General features: G+C 36.5%; 1 protein-coding gene across 1 annotated transcript in view; it reads left to right on the plus strand.

Moving 5' to 3' along the window:
* DOCK7 (dedicator of cytokinesis 7) overlaps positions 1-13,632 on the plus strand; it is a 184,322-nt gene that overhangs the window by 130,939 nt on the left and 39,751 nt on the right. The window contains exons 30-34 of the mRNA XM_079777830.1: positions 371-540; positions 1,263-1,417; positions 8,047-8,229; positions 8,335-8,470; positions 12,143-12,239. Of these exons, the coding sequence (XP_079633956.1) occupies positions 371-540; positions 1,263-1,417; positions 8,047-8,229; positions 8,335-8,470; positions 12,143-12,239 (741 nt within the window). The remainder of the gene's footprint in view (positions 1-370; positions 541-1,262; positions 1,418-8,046; positions 8,230-8,334; positions 8,471-12,142; positions 12,240-13,632) is intronic.

Here is a 13,632-nt window from a genome sequence, read left to right on the forward strand (position 1 = left end):
CTTTTGGAAAAAGGAAATGAAAGTTTACTTAAAATGTAGCTGTAACTTTTTATTTGTTTGCTTTAAAATATAACCATAACTGCTCTTAAGTTATTTAACATTAAAATGCACTAAGAAGGAGTTAATGTAAAAATATTCAGGTTTACTCTTAAGTGAATTTATATAGCATTTCTTTTCCCTCAATTTTTACTTATACAGAAAGACATTTATTAATTTTAAAATAGAAGTGTTTTTATAGGAATAGATACAAATATGTGGCAAAATTAAGAAGTTGAACAAAATTGATTCAGTACCATTGCTTACTGTTTGCTTTAAAGGTATTAACTAATATGTGACCCTATTGCTTCTTCTCCATCTTCTTTTAAAATAGACTGTTTGGATTGCATAAGAAAGTCATCAATATGGTACACAATTTACTATCCAGTCATGACTCAGACCCACGGTACTCTGACCCCCAGATAAAGGCTCGGGTGGCCATGTTATATCTACCTCTGATTGGCATTATCATGGAAACTGTTCCTCAGCTATATGATTTTACAGGTACTCAGTATATGTAAGACAGATTTTAATGACAAATCACAATATATAATAAAAGTGTTAGACAATTTCTCAAGATTAAAGATCTTATTTTAGGAAAAGAAATATAAAGAAATGTATACTAGCATAAGTAAACTGTAAATAATTATATTACTGAAAATCTTTTGACTCTGTGAGAGAATCCAATGCAAGGTTTCTGTAAGTAGTTCTTATGATGAAATTTTAAGTGATGATTATATAGTAGTTCTATTCCTACTTGTTAGAAAATAAATTTTTTGTGTACTTACTGTTCCTCTAAAAAATACACAAGAAAACCTGAAAACTGTCTACTACCCTCAGTATCAATTTTATTCATATAAATGTAATATAAATTAATATTCACCTGAATATCAATAATTAGGTTTATTGCTAACATTGGGTTAATAAGATGAAGTTTTGTTGCTTTTTAAAAATTAGGACCTATAAAGTTTTATTGCTCTTGCTTTTCAATTAAAATTGAATTCCTTCACTTGCTCTAAAGAAAACACTGTAGGTTGCATTTAAACTAGCCATTAACTAGATAAAATACTTCCAGTTCAATCAAAACAAAAACAAACATTTACTGAGTACCTAATGTGTATTAAGAATTGTTTATTAAGCTATTCAGAAGTTTTATGTATGTATGTATGTATGTATGTATGTATGTATGTATTTATTTTGGATTTTCTCTCCCCCCCCCCCCCCAGAAACTCACAATCAACGAGGAAGACCAGTTTGTATAGCCACTGATGATTATGAAAGTGAGAGTGGAAGCATGATAAGCCAGACAGTTGCCATGGCAATTGCAGGAACATCAGTTCCTCAACTAACAAGGCCTGGCAGTTTTATTCTCACATCAACGGTAAAAACAACCCTCCTACAGAAGTTTTTTTGTACCCTTAAATAACTAAGATTATTTGTTGTATTAACTGATGCAGAAGTACTCTGAGCTTTATTTTGTGGAAATGTTAAGGTTCTGAGAATATTATCTATCTTTTACAAGTTATTTTAAAAAGTACTAATTATTGCAGAGTTATGGTATAAAGCTCTTTTCTGTCATTCAGAATTTTTGAAAGTTGCTTATTTTATAGCCTATTTTTTTAATCCATTTTACTTTTTCCCTCTTTATTGAATTTATTGGGTTGACACTGATTAACAAAAGTATACAAGTTTCAGGTGCACAACACATCATCTGTTAACATTCTGAGAAATTTCTAAACTCTTTTTCACAGTGGCTGCACCATTTTACATTCTCACCAGCAATGAATAAAAGTTTCCTGTTTCTCACCTACACTTTTTTCTTATTTATAGCCACCTTAGTGGGTATGAAGTGGCATCTCATTGTGGTTTTGATTTTCATTTTCCTAATATCTACTAATGTTGAGCACCTTTTCATTTGCTTATTGGCACATCTTTTTGAACAAATATCTTATTTAGAAAAAAGTCCATTAAATTCTTTGCCATTTTAAAATTGTGTTATTCTTTTTGTTACTGACTTAAAAGAGTTCTTTATATATTCTGGGTACAACTCCCTTATATATGATTTCAAGTATTTTCTCTCATTCTGTGGCTTATCTTTTCACTTTTTTGATGGTGTCATTTGAAGGGCAAATTTTTTAAATTTTTGTAAATTCTAATTTATCAATTTTTTTTATTACTTGTACTTTTTGTTTGTTAATCCTATTACAAGGGTATTTTTTTCCCATTGATTTTTTTTTTTAAGAGAAAGTGAAAAAAAAAAAGAGAAAGTGGAAGGGAGGGAAGGAAGGGGAGAGAGAAAGGGGGAAAGATAAATGTAGATGTGAGAAAGACATTGATTGGTTGCCTCCTGCATGCGTCCCAGCTGGGGCTGGGGATCCAACCTGCAACCCAGGTACATGCCCCTTGACCAGGAATCGAACCCGAGACCTTTGATGTGCACACCAACACTTTAACTACTGAGCAACACCAGTCAGGGCTATTACTTGTCCTTTTGATATTATACATACAAAATAATATCCTGTATAATAAATAGGTAATATGCAAATTGACCATCACACGCTCACACAAGATGGCCACCCCCGTGTGGTCACAAGATGGCCACCACAAGATGACCGGCAGGGGAGGGCAGTTGTGGGCGATCAGGCCAGCAGGGAAGGGCAGTTGGGGGTGACCAGGCCTGCAAGGGAGGGAGGGCAGTTGGGGGCGACCAGGCCTTCAGGGGAGAGCAGTTAGGGGCAACCAGGCTGGCAGGGGAGGGCAGTTAGGTGTGACCAGGCTGGGAGGGGAGGGCAGTTAGGGGCAACCGGGCTGGTAGGGGAGGGCAGTTGGGGGCGACCAGCTGTCAGGGGAGGGAAGTTGGGGGTGACCAGGCTGGCAAGGGAGGGCAGCTGAGGGCAATCAGGCCAGCAGGGGAGCAGTTAGGTGTCAATCAAGCTGGCAGGGAAGTGGTTAGGGGGTGATCAGGCTGGCAGGCAGAAGTGGTTAGGGGCAATCAGGCAGGCAGGCAGGCGAGCAGTTGGGAGCCAGCAGTCCCAGATTGTGAGAGGGATGTCCGAGATTGGAGAGGGTGCAGGCTGGGCTGAGGGACATCCCTCCCCACCCCAGTGCACAAATTTCGTGCACCGGACCTCTAGTATAAACTATATGTACAATTAAAGTAAAAGAAACAGCAGTATATGTACCACCCAGTTTCAGAAATAAAACATTGCAAATACTTTGGAAGTTCCTTTCACTCCCAATTCACTCCATCTCTCCCCTCAAAGTGACTACTATTCTCAATTTTATAGACTTTTTAAAACTTTTCTTTATGTGAAATATACTGCACATGAAAAAGTACATGAAACATTAATGTACAAGTTAAAATATTATAAAACTCTTTTTCACCTTTGTAGCCACCACTCAGGACAGACTATAGAACATTGACTGCCTTTTAGAAATCTTTGGCATGCTTTTCTCCACCACAACTATTTACCAAGCTCCCATTAACCTGACTAATGAAATAATTGCTTAATTTTATTTATAGTTTTACCATCTACATTTGCATTCCTAAATATTATAGTGTAGTTTTATGTCTTTAATATTTAAGCAAGTTACAAATTGTACTATAATTCGGTGATTTTATTTCTGTACTAGAGGCCTGGTGCACGAATTCATGCATGGATGAGGTTCCTAGGCCTGGCCAGTGATCAGGGCCGATGGGACCATCTCACCCAGTCTCTCTAGGGGCCTACTGGCCAGGGGGAGGGACTGGAGGAGGTTGGCCAGCCATGGGAGGTTGGCTGAGGGAGCGCACTGACCACCAGGGGGCAGCTCCTGCATTGAGCATCTGCCCCCTCGTGATCAGTGCACATCATAGCGACTGGTCGACCGGTTATTCGGTCATAATGGTCACGTAGGCTTTTATATATATTCTATATAATAAAAGGCTAATATGCAAATCTACATAGGGGAGCTGGCCTAAGCCAGCAGGCGGACATCTCCTGAGGGGTCCTGGTCTGCGAGGGCGCAGGCTGGGCTGAAGGACATCCCCTACCCCAGTGCACGAATGTCGTGCATTGGTCCTCTAGTAGATGATATTCCATTACCTGAATATAGATCAGTTTATTTACCCATTCTGTTGATAGACGCTTGAATGGTTTTTGATCTTTTGTTATTGTAAGTAGCAACCCTATATATTCTTTTATATGTATCCTGTATGCATGCCTATACTATTATTTAGGGTATTTACTAGGATTGGAATTTGCTGGGTCATAGAATAGTTTCTTCACCCATACTAGATATGCCAGGGTGTTTTCTGAAGAGTTTGTCTCATTTTATACTTGCACCTATGAGAGTTTCCATTCTTTCACATGTTCATCATCACTTAGGATTTTCAGACTTTTCCACTTTTGTCAACCTGGTAATTTATAGTTGTGTTTCATTTCCCTGGTGTGTTCTGAGGGTACACATTTTTTCATATTTGTGTTGGCCATTTGGATTTTCTCTTTTAAAGTGTCTAGTTTTTGTTCATTTTCCATTGGGTCCTCTGCCTTTGTTTATGCTTTGCAGAAATTTGTATGTTCTGGATCAAGCCTGTTGTCAATTATAAATGGGTCTTTTATGTGGTTTGCTTTTTCACACACTTAATAGTGTCTTATAGTGTCTTATTTTAAAATACTAAAATTTGTCAATCTTTTCCTAGTATTTTTTAATATCCCTATTCCAAAATTTTGAAGGTATTTTTTAAAATATGTTTTTATTGATTTTAGAGAAAGAGGGAGAGATAGAAACATCAATGAGAAACATGAGCTGCCTCCTGCACGCCCCCTACCTGGGATTGAGCCAGCACCCAGGCATGTGACCTTATCAGAATTGAACTAGTGATCTCTTGGTGCAAGGGATGACTCATGCTCAACCAACTAAGCCATACCAGCCAGGCCTTATGTTATTTTTTTAAATGCTTTTCTTCTTCTTCCTTTTATATATAACCCTAAAATCTACATGGAATTAATTTTTATGAACAGTGGAATTTGGGCACCCAAATTTGTTTATATTTTTTATATATTATGCCAAAATCATTTCAACATCATGATTGAAAGATTTTTCCACCTTTCATCTACATGAACTGTAAAATTTTTTCTTTTGTCCATAAACTCTATTTTGTATAATATTAATATAGCTATGCTAGGTTTCTTTTCCCTAGACTATATATGGCATGAATTTTTTCACTTTTTAATTTCAGTGTTTTTGCTAATGTTTTAAATATTTGAAACTTACGTTTTCAATGTCTTTTATACACAGTGTATAATTAGATTTTGCCTTATATTTTTTAAATCTGGTATTTTCATCTTTGTCTTTCACTAAACTTCTTAATCATTTGCATTTAATATAATTAAAATTAATATATATAACATTTTAATTTTACTTCAAATTGTCTTACCCACTATGTGTGAATTATTTTTTATTCCACATTTTCCTCTAGTTTAGAAATTATTCTGTTTCTGTCTTTTTGTGTTTATATTACAAATCATAGTATGCTTCCTTAAATTAAATGATAGTCTAATGTAAATCATCTTTATATTCACTTTGGTTAAAAGAAGGATCTTAAAACTGGTTGACTTTAATTACCATTCTTCCTACTCACATGCTATTTTATGCATTTTTAATTTTGCATATTATTAAACCTGGTATTATATTAAAACAATCTATTAAACCCGGCTGAAGTGACTCAGTGGTTGAATGTCAACCTATGAACCAGGATGTCACAGTTCAATTTCTGGTCAGGGCCATGCCCATGTTGCGGGCTCGATCCCCAGTAGGGGGCATGCAGGAGGCAGCCAATCAGTGATTCTCTCTCATTGATGTTTCTCTCTCTCTCCTTCTCCCTTTCTCTCTCTGAAATCAATAAAAACATATTTTTAAAAAACCAATCCATAATCCATAGAGTTCTTAATTTGGTTACTATGAAAACTTTAGTTTTTCTAAATTCTATTTGTTTCTTCTATTTTTTGTCAAGAAGCCTTTTCTTTATACTTTCAAGTTTCCTGTCAGATTTTTGGGGGGTATAATACTTTTAAAATATTATTTTTTGTTTTTATTATTTGATAATTTCAGTATCCCAAGTCTTTGCATACCTGTTTCTGTTGTCTGTTTGACAGTTCTCACTCATGATCTATTGCTTCCTGTGTACCTGATTCTTTGGCTGTGTACTGGACTTGGTATTTGGAACATTATTTATAGGTATAATGAGAGTCCTGTGATTGTGGATTCTTCCTGTAGAGAAGTTTCATTGATTGCTAATACCAGACCAGAATTATCTCCCCTGCCCCCTTTTTTTAATGCCTTGGGAAAATGGGGAAAATAGGCCCTCAGTCATACCTTGGAGGGCTTATTTCTCTCATGGAAACTTGGTTGAGAAAGACTATTCTTGATACTAATCTCAGGTTGGTTTTATATGCAGCAATGTCTACTATTTTATTGTGTGCATTTTCTATCTGTCTATTTGAATGAACACATTGTTGCGATTTTAATTTAGGCAAATTGACCATCTTTTTTGTGGGTTTATAGTTTATGCTTTTTAGGTCTTATTTAAGAAGTTCTGTTCTACCCCCAAGATTATAAATATAATCTCTTATATTTCCTTGTAAAAGTTTTAAAATTTTGCCTTTTACATTTAAGTTCTTTCTTTGTCTTGAATTGACAAAGAAAGTGGTGCAAGGTAGGAATCTTACTTTTTTCTCTAGTGAACCAGTCATCTCAACACCTTATAATCCATCCATCCACACTGATCCATAGTGCCAGCTCTGCTGTGTATCAAATTTTCATATATGCATAGGATTTCTTATTCTTTCTATTCTATTTCATTACATTATTTGTCTGCCATGTGCCAATATCAAACTGTCTTAATTATTCTAACTCTAGTAAATTCTGCTAAATTTATTAATTTAAGATCATTATTTCAACAGTTAAGTATGTTCAGCTTTCCTTTGTCTTTCATCTCAACATCTCTTCTATTGCTTTTTTGTTATTTAGTATATTTATTAACCAAATAAGAGAATGTAGTATAAAGGTAAAGAGAAAGTTTTGGAGTCTGGTTAACCTGTATGAAAATCCTGGCTTTACTTTTTCTTAGTATGTGATTTAGAGCAAATTAATCTCTAGTCTTTAGTACCCTTACCTATAAACTAGAAATAATAATAGTTAATACTGCCTCATAAAATTATTGTGAATTAAATAAGAAAATGTTAACATAGTGTCGAGCACATTTCAAATTTTGTTATGTTTAGTCATCATCATCATCACCATTGTCATCCTGTATCTTGTCTATAAAATTAAGATGATACTACCTGCTCGGTGATATTGTTGGAGAACTAAATGAAATAATGTATGTAAAGAGGTTGTCATGATGACTGGAATAGAACAAATGTCCAATAAATGATACTGTAAACAAGTTCTTATTCTTAGTTTTTCATTTGTATTTTACATACTTATACTAATGCAAATTGAAAATTTTAAATGGCACCTTAACTTTATATGGTCTGTGTAAAAATGCTTTTTATTTATACAGTGTCGAAGACTTCTTTTTTGTCAGTGTCCCTGACAGGAAACAATGGTTCTCTAAACCTGATAAGCTTTTTGTTACTACTTTCTATTCTTATACTTCTCTTATTTTTTGAATCAGCTGTTTCTTTTTACTTTCATCGTGTTTGATATTATGTGGTAGATATGATAGTTTTTAATAGTAAGACCTTTTAGTTTTTTGCTTTATAAATTCTATTAACATTTGCTGGAAGCCCTACCCAAGTTAAAACAGTCTTCTATTGCCAGGAAAGGTTCAATAAACTTCAAGACCTTAAGTCTAAGGTTTGGTATGACTTACACAAGTATTGTCTAAATCAAATGATTATTTTATAATATTTGATTTTTAAGTAATTTTGTTTTTTTTGCTTTTAGAAGAAAACAGTTGACAACTGCCCAAAAAGAAAATGGTCATTGATCAATCTGACTTATTCTACTGTTCTTGATTTTCAGAGTGGCAGGCAACACACTACCTTTTCAGCAGAATCAAGTCGGAGCCTTTTGATCTGCCTCCTTTGGGTTCTCAAGAATGCAGATGAGTCAGTTCTACAAAAGTGGTTTACAGATCTCTCAGTCCTGCAGCTCAACCGCCTGTTAGATCTGCTTTACCTCTGTGTATCTTGCTTTGAATACAAAGTAAGTGATCATTATGCCATTGCAAAGAGGAACAAGATAGGAAATTATGTGGAAAAAGAAGAAAATTTTCTCAATGCTTCTTCTTTTCTAATGTTTAAATTTTAGGGAAAGAAAGTGTTTGAAAGAATGAATAGCTTGACCTTTAAGAAATCAAAAGACATGAGAGCTAAGCTTGAAGAAGCTATTCTTGGGAGCATAGGTGCTAGGCAAGAAATGGTGCGCCGAAGCCGAGGACAGCTTGGTATGTACACAATATCTTCTCCTTCTGGTGAGAATTTCTTCATTTTCCTTCAAGTTTATTTTATAGTCCTCATTGTTGCAAGTCTTCAATGAAAGTTCTACCCTTTAAAAAAAAAGTGTTTTAAATGTAACTGTGAATTAACTGAAATAACCATTTCTCTGTAGGAACTCGAGTTAAGAGTTCTGATTGAAGTAGGGTAAAACATACTTTGTGATTTGCTCTGGATAGTCTCAGTTTATTCCTGTTGCCCTTGTGTGATTATTAATAGCATCCTAAAACTGCTCTGGTTTTAGAGTAGTTTTAGGTTCACAGCAAAATTGAGCTGAAGATACAGAGATTTCCTTGCCTGCACGTATGTATAGACTCTCCCATTATCAACATCATTAATGAACCTACACTGACACATCATAATCACACAGAGTCTATATAGGGTTCACTCTTGGTGTCATAAATTCTTTGTAGCATTTCCTTTTATTCTTAAAAGTTTCCTATTTTGCACAATGAATTAATATACCCTGTATCTAAGGCAAAGATATTGGCCATGAAACTCAAATATTAGTGAGAAGAAACAGTAGCTTTAGAGGCCTGATTCTAATCCCAGGTCTGCTAACCATTAGCCATATAACTTTGACCAGGTCACTTAATCTCCCCACTTTCCTTTTCCTCATCCACTTGTGATAGTTTGGAGAATTTAAAAGGTAGTATAACTAACTGAGCTTATCATCTTTGTAGTGATCATGTGTATAAACATTTCATAAATTCTAAAGTGACATGTAAATGATATTGTTGCTGTGAACTCCTTAAGGACAGGGCCATGGCTTAGTCATCTGTGTACATAACACATGTTAATAGTTCCATGTATATTTGTTGACTTAAAATATGACTATACATTTATAAATATACTAGAGGCCCAGTACATGAATTCATGCACCTTGAAAGGAACTGTGGGCCAGGAGGCTGCGGTGGGCACAGGTGCGGGTCTCAGCCCATCCCCGCGCCCCCACCCGGCCCCTCCCACCGTGGCCCTCAGTCCCCTCTTTGCCAATGGCCCCGCTTGCACCCACTGACAACATGGAGCAATTGTAGCCGGCGCCAGCAGCGGGTGCGAGCAGGGCCGGTACCATCAGCGGGTGCGAGTGGCAGCAGCTGCCCCAATAGCCCCTCAGGAGCAGGGGGCGGTGGAGAAACCCTCAGGGGTGATCAAGGCCTGCAGCTGCCGCTCACACCTGCTGACAGCATCAGCGATCGGGACTGGCGCCAGGTGCCGGCAGCAGGTGTGAGCGGCCGCTCCAATGCTGGCAGTGGGTGCAAGCGCCTGGCGGGACCACAGTGCGCAGGAGCAAAGAATTTTCAGTAACCACCAGAGGCTTGCCCCGATGACAGCGACCAGCGCCCTGCCTTGGTCTGACACCCCTGCTCACCTGCTCCACGATCCCGTCACAGCTAACGCCCGCCATGTTCCATGCCCTGCTGCCTGCTGCCAACACCCACCATGTTCCGTGCATGCCACCTGGTGGTTAGCACACATCATAGCGACTGGTTGTTTGGTTGTTCTGCCATTCGGTCTATTTGCATATTAGGGTTTTTTATATATAGATAGATATTTTATTTATTGTTTTCCAAAATGCTGTTACCACGGTGTGTTAGGGCCAGCCTGACAGGTTGAACCGGGCTGAGGTAGGGAGGTGGGATTTGAGAAAAGAAAGAAAGACAGGACAGCGGGATCGGGAGGTCTACGAGTCAATCAAGAGACTGTAGCGTTGTTTATTAACTGTGTAATGCCTTTTATACACAACACACTGAATAGGAGGTCTATCAAGAGGAATGTATTATTTGTTCCTCTTAATCTCTAAGGGAGAGAGAGAGTAGAAGGACAAATTCTCGGTACAGTAAATCAGGCAGATTCTCAGTAAATAGTTACAGACTTCCTGGCAAGCCATGAAAGGGTTGCTCTCATTCTACTGATAACTGCCATCCAAACAAGTCTGGGAAAACTGTGTGAGTAGGGAGCCAGCCTTGCTAGCCCCTTCAGGTGCAAGGACCGTGTCAGCTTACACCCTGTCTCCAGCAACAGTGATCACTTATTTAAGTGAACTTAAATATTCTTTATATGCTATGTATGTTTGGAATTTAATAATGAATAAAATAAAGTCTTTGCCTTTAATGGAATTAACAGAGCACCGATTTTTTCACTGTAGTTATATACAATTTACAATGTACCTATGTATTTTCTTTTAACTCATTTATTATGTACAACAATCTTCTAGAAAGGTATGAAAATTAACTTTCAATTAGGTCATTTAATTATTACCAAAATCTAATGAATATTATCCTCATCTTTAAGATAAAGAAAATAAAACTCATAGAGATAAACAACTTGCCTAAGATCATAAACTAAGTGACAGAAGCAGGATCTTTTGGCTTCCAATTTAGTGTTCTTCATATTATACTACAGCTTTTTCTGTAGTTTATTGTTGGAAAGGTGGAACTATTAACAATATGTTACAATTTATGAAATGTTTACACATTTCCTTTCTTGCTCCTCCAATTTGTTAAATGTTTACAGATGTGGTCACTACAAAGATGAAATATCCAGACATGTCCTTTATTGTGTGGCAAATTATATTTTTTCTCAGTATTTTTAAAATTTGTATTTGAACTCTGAATTTTGACTTCCATTTTTCTTTCCATCTTCCCAACCAATTTAAGGTCTCATGTTTTTCAAAAAGGAACATTAGCTTTTTCATTGAAAGCCTAAAATCATGGCATTCTATTGTTTAAGTATTTTTATATTTCTGCACAATTCCCAATGCCTTCTCCACTTCTCCTGGATTTGTATAAATCAGTTCTATTGCTACTGCCCCTTAAAAGAGTCTATGTGATTCAGTCCACCTTCCATCCTAGAAACCTCTTGGGAGAAAGCCCTTGTTTTTCTCTTGCTCTGCTTTCCATTGTCTAAAAGAAGTAATTACTGTAGGAATTATCCTTATTTTCTTTATCAAACAAACTTATTGAGCACTGAAAATGTGCCAGAAACTTTGCCAGCCTCAGACATTAAGTGGTGGGCAAGTAAACATAACCTCTGTTCTTAGTAATTTATAGCCTTGTGTTTATAAGTGCTATGGAGAAAAGAAAGCAGATTAAGAGGAAAAGAAGTTGGAGAGTTGGGAAAGGGCTTTCTGTGGAAGTAAGGAATGATTGGCCAGTGAAAATTTGGGCAGAACAATCTGGTAGAAGGAAAAAAAACCCTTAGACAGGTTCTAAATCAGGAGCATATATTCAGAATACACCACACACACACACCCACACAATAACTTTAGTGGTGCAATCAAGAGGAATAATGGTAGGAAATAAGGTTATATCATGTAGAGCCATAGAAGCTATGGTTAAGATTTTGAGAAAATCGGTATTAGAAAAGTTGCTTATTTAAAAGGGTGTTGTTGTTATTGTTGTTTTTGTAATACATGTAGCAAACATATTTCTTCTGTAACTGTTATGAAAGCTTTGAATAAAAAGCATCATTGTCAGGTTTTTCCATTGTTATTGAGGATAAAATGACTGTGTATAAAATTATTAACATTGTGCAGTATTTCTTAAATGTTTACAAGTATATATATAAGTGGTCCAGTTGAAATAACATTTTTTAAAATGGTTGTGAAATGTACTTAACAGAGAGAAGCCCATCTGGAAGTGCCTTTGGCAGTCAAGAAAATCTGAGGTGGAGAAAGGATATGACTCACTGGCGGCAAAACACTGAGAAGCTTGACAAGTAATATAATCTTCTATTTTATGTTAATGACAGGCCTGTTGAATTTCAGATGCAAGAGGAAAGTGACTAATTTTAATGTTATTTTATGTATATGTTAGGCATTCAAATCTTAGAAGAAAAAATTATTGTACTTAATTTTTAAATTGAAGATTTAAAATGATTTGGGGGAAGAATTTTTAATGTGGTATAGTAAAGCATAATGTTATATATTTTCAATGTTACCCCATTTTCCCCAGCAGCCCACCCCCTTCGAAAGTTGCATTCTACAACTATTTTAGAATATATTTTGGGTGTCACACTTAAACTAAATATTTCAAGTATTACAAAAAATTAGAAAACTATTATTTGCCTTCTTGGAGCCTAAAATATAATTAAAGGAAGACAAAACACTCTGGGTCTTCTGATTCTAGCATGGAGACAAACCAGGTAAAAACACAGCTGAAAATGCACTACCATGAGTCCAGGAGCCTAAAGGACTACACCATCAGTATAAAAGAGAACTAGAAATGAACCCTTCTCACTGCCTAGGTGACTGCAGGTAAAATTGCTTGGCTTGAAACTTGGCATTGAATTAAGGGGCTAAATATTTTCTCTTGACAATTTGTAATTACAAGTTAGCCCTCGAGTAGCTTGACTGGCCCAAAAAACTTTAGAATATGGTGACCAGCTCATTCAGGTTTGCCTAGTACTCCTAATTTTTAGCACTGAATATTTCATATCCCAGGGAACCCCTCAGTCCTGTCCTAAAGCAAACCAAGATAGTTGGTCACTCTATCTGAAACCATCTTCAGCCCAAGAGTTAGAGGATTCTTACAAATAAACTTCCAGAAATATTAGTTCACAGCAGTGAAATCGTAAAACACAGAAAGCAAGGCCCTATGCAAGCCTGTAGAGAAAAAACAGTAACAGCAGACTCAGTACCATATAGATGAGAGTTCGGAATTATCAGAAATTCTTAGTCTCTTTTGGCTGCTATAACAAAATACCATTTGCTGGGCCACTTATAAACAACAGAAATTTATTTCTCACAGTTCTGGGAGCTGGGAAGTTCAAGATCATGGCACCAGCAGATTTGGTGTCTGACCCTCTCCCAGGTTACAGACTTCTCTCTCGCTATGTCCTCATATGGTGGAAAAGCAAACAGATTCCCTGGGGCCTCTTTTATAAAAGCACTAATCCCATTCCCAAGACCCTTACCCTCATGACCTTTGCCTCACCTAATACCATTACTTTGGGCATTAGATTTTCAGCATAAGAATGTAGTGGGGACACAAATATTCAGACCAAAGCAGATACTGAGTATAAAATTAATATGCTAACATTTTTGAACTTTGAGTGTTCACTTTTCTCTCTTCTTTGTCTGCCTAAGTCCATTTCTTTGATTACTTTTCCA

This window comes from Cnephaeus nilssonii, assembly GCF_951640355.1.
Source record: "Cnephaeus nilssonii genome assembly, chromosome: 7".
Lineage (NCBI taxonomy): Eukaryota > Metazoa > Chordata > Mammalia > Chiroptera > Vespertilionidae > Cnephaeus > Cnephaeus nilssonii.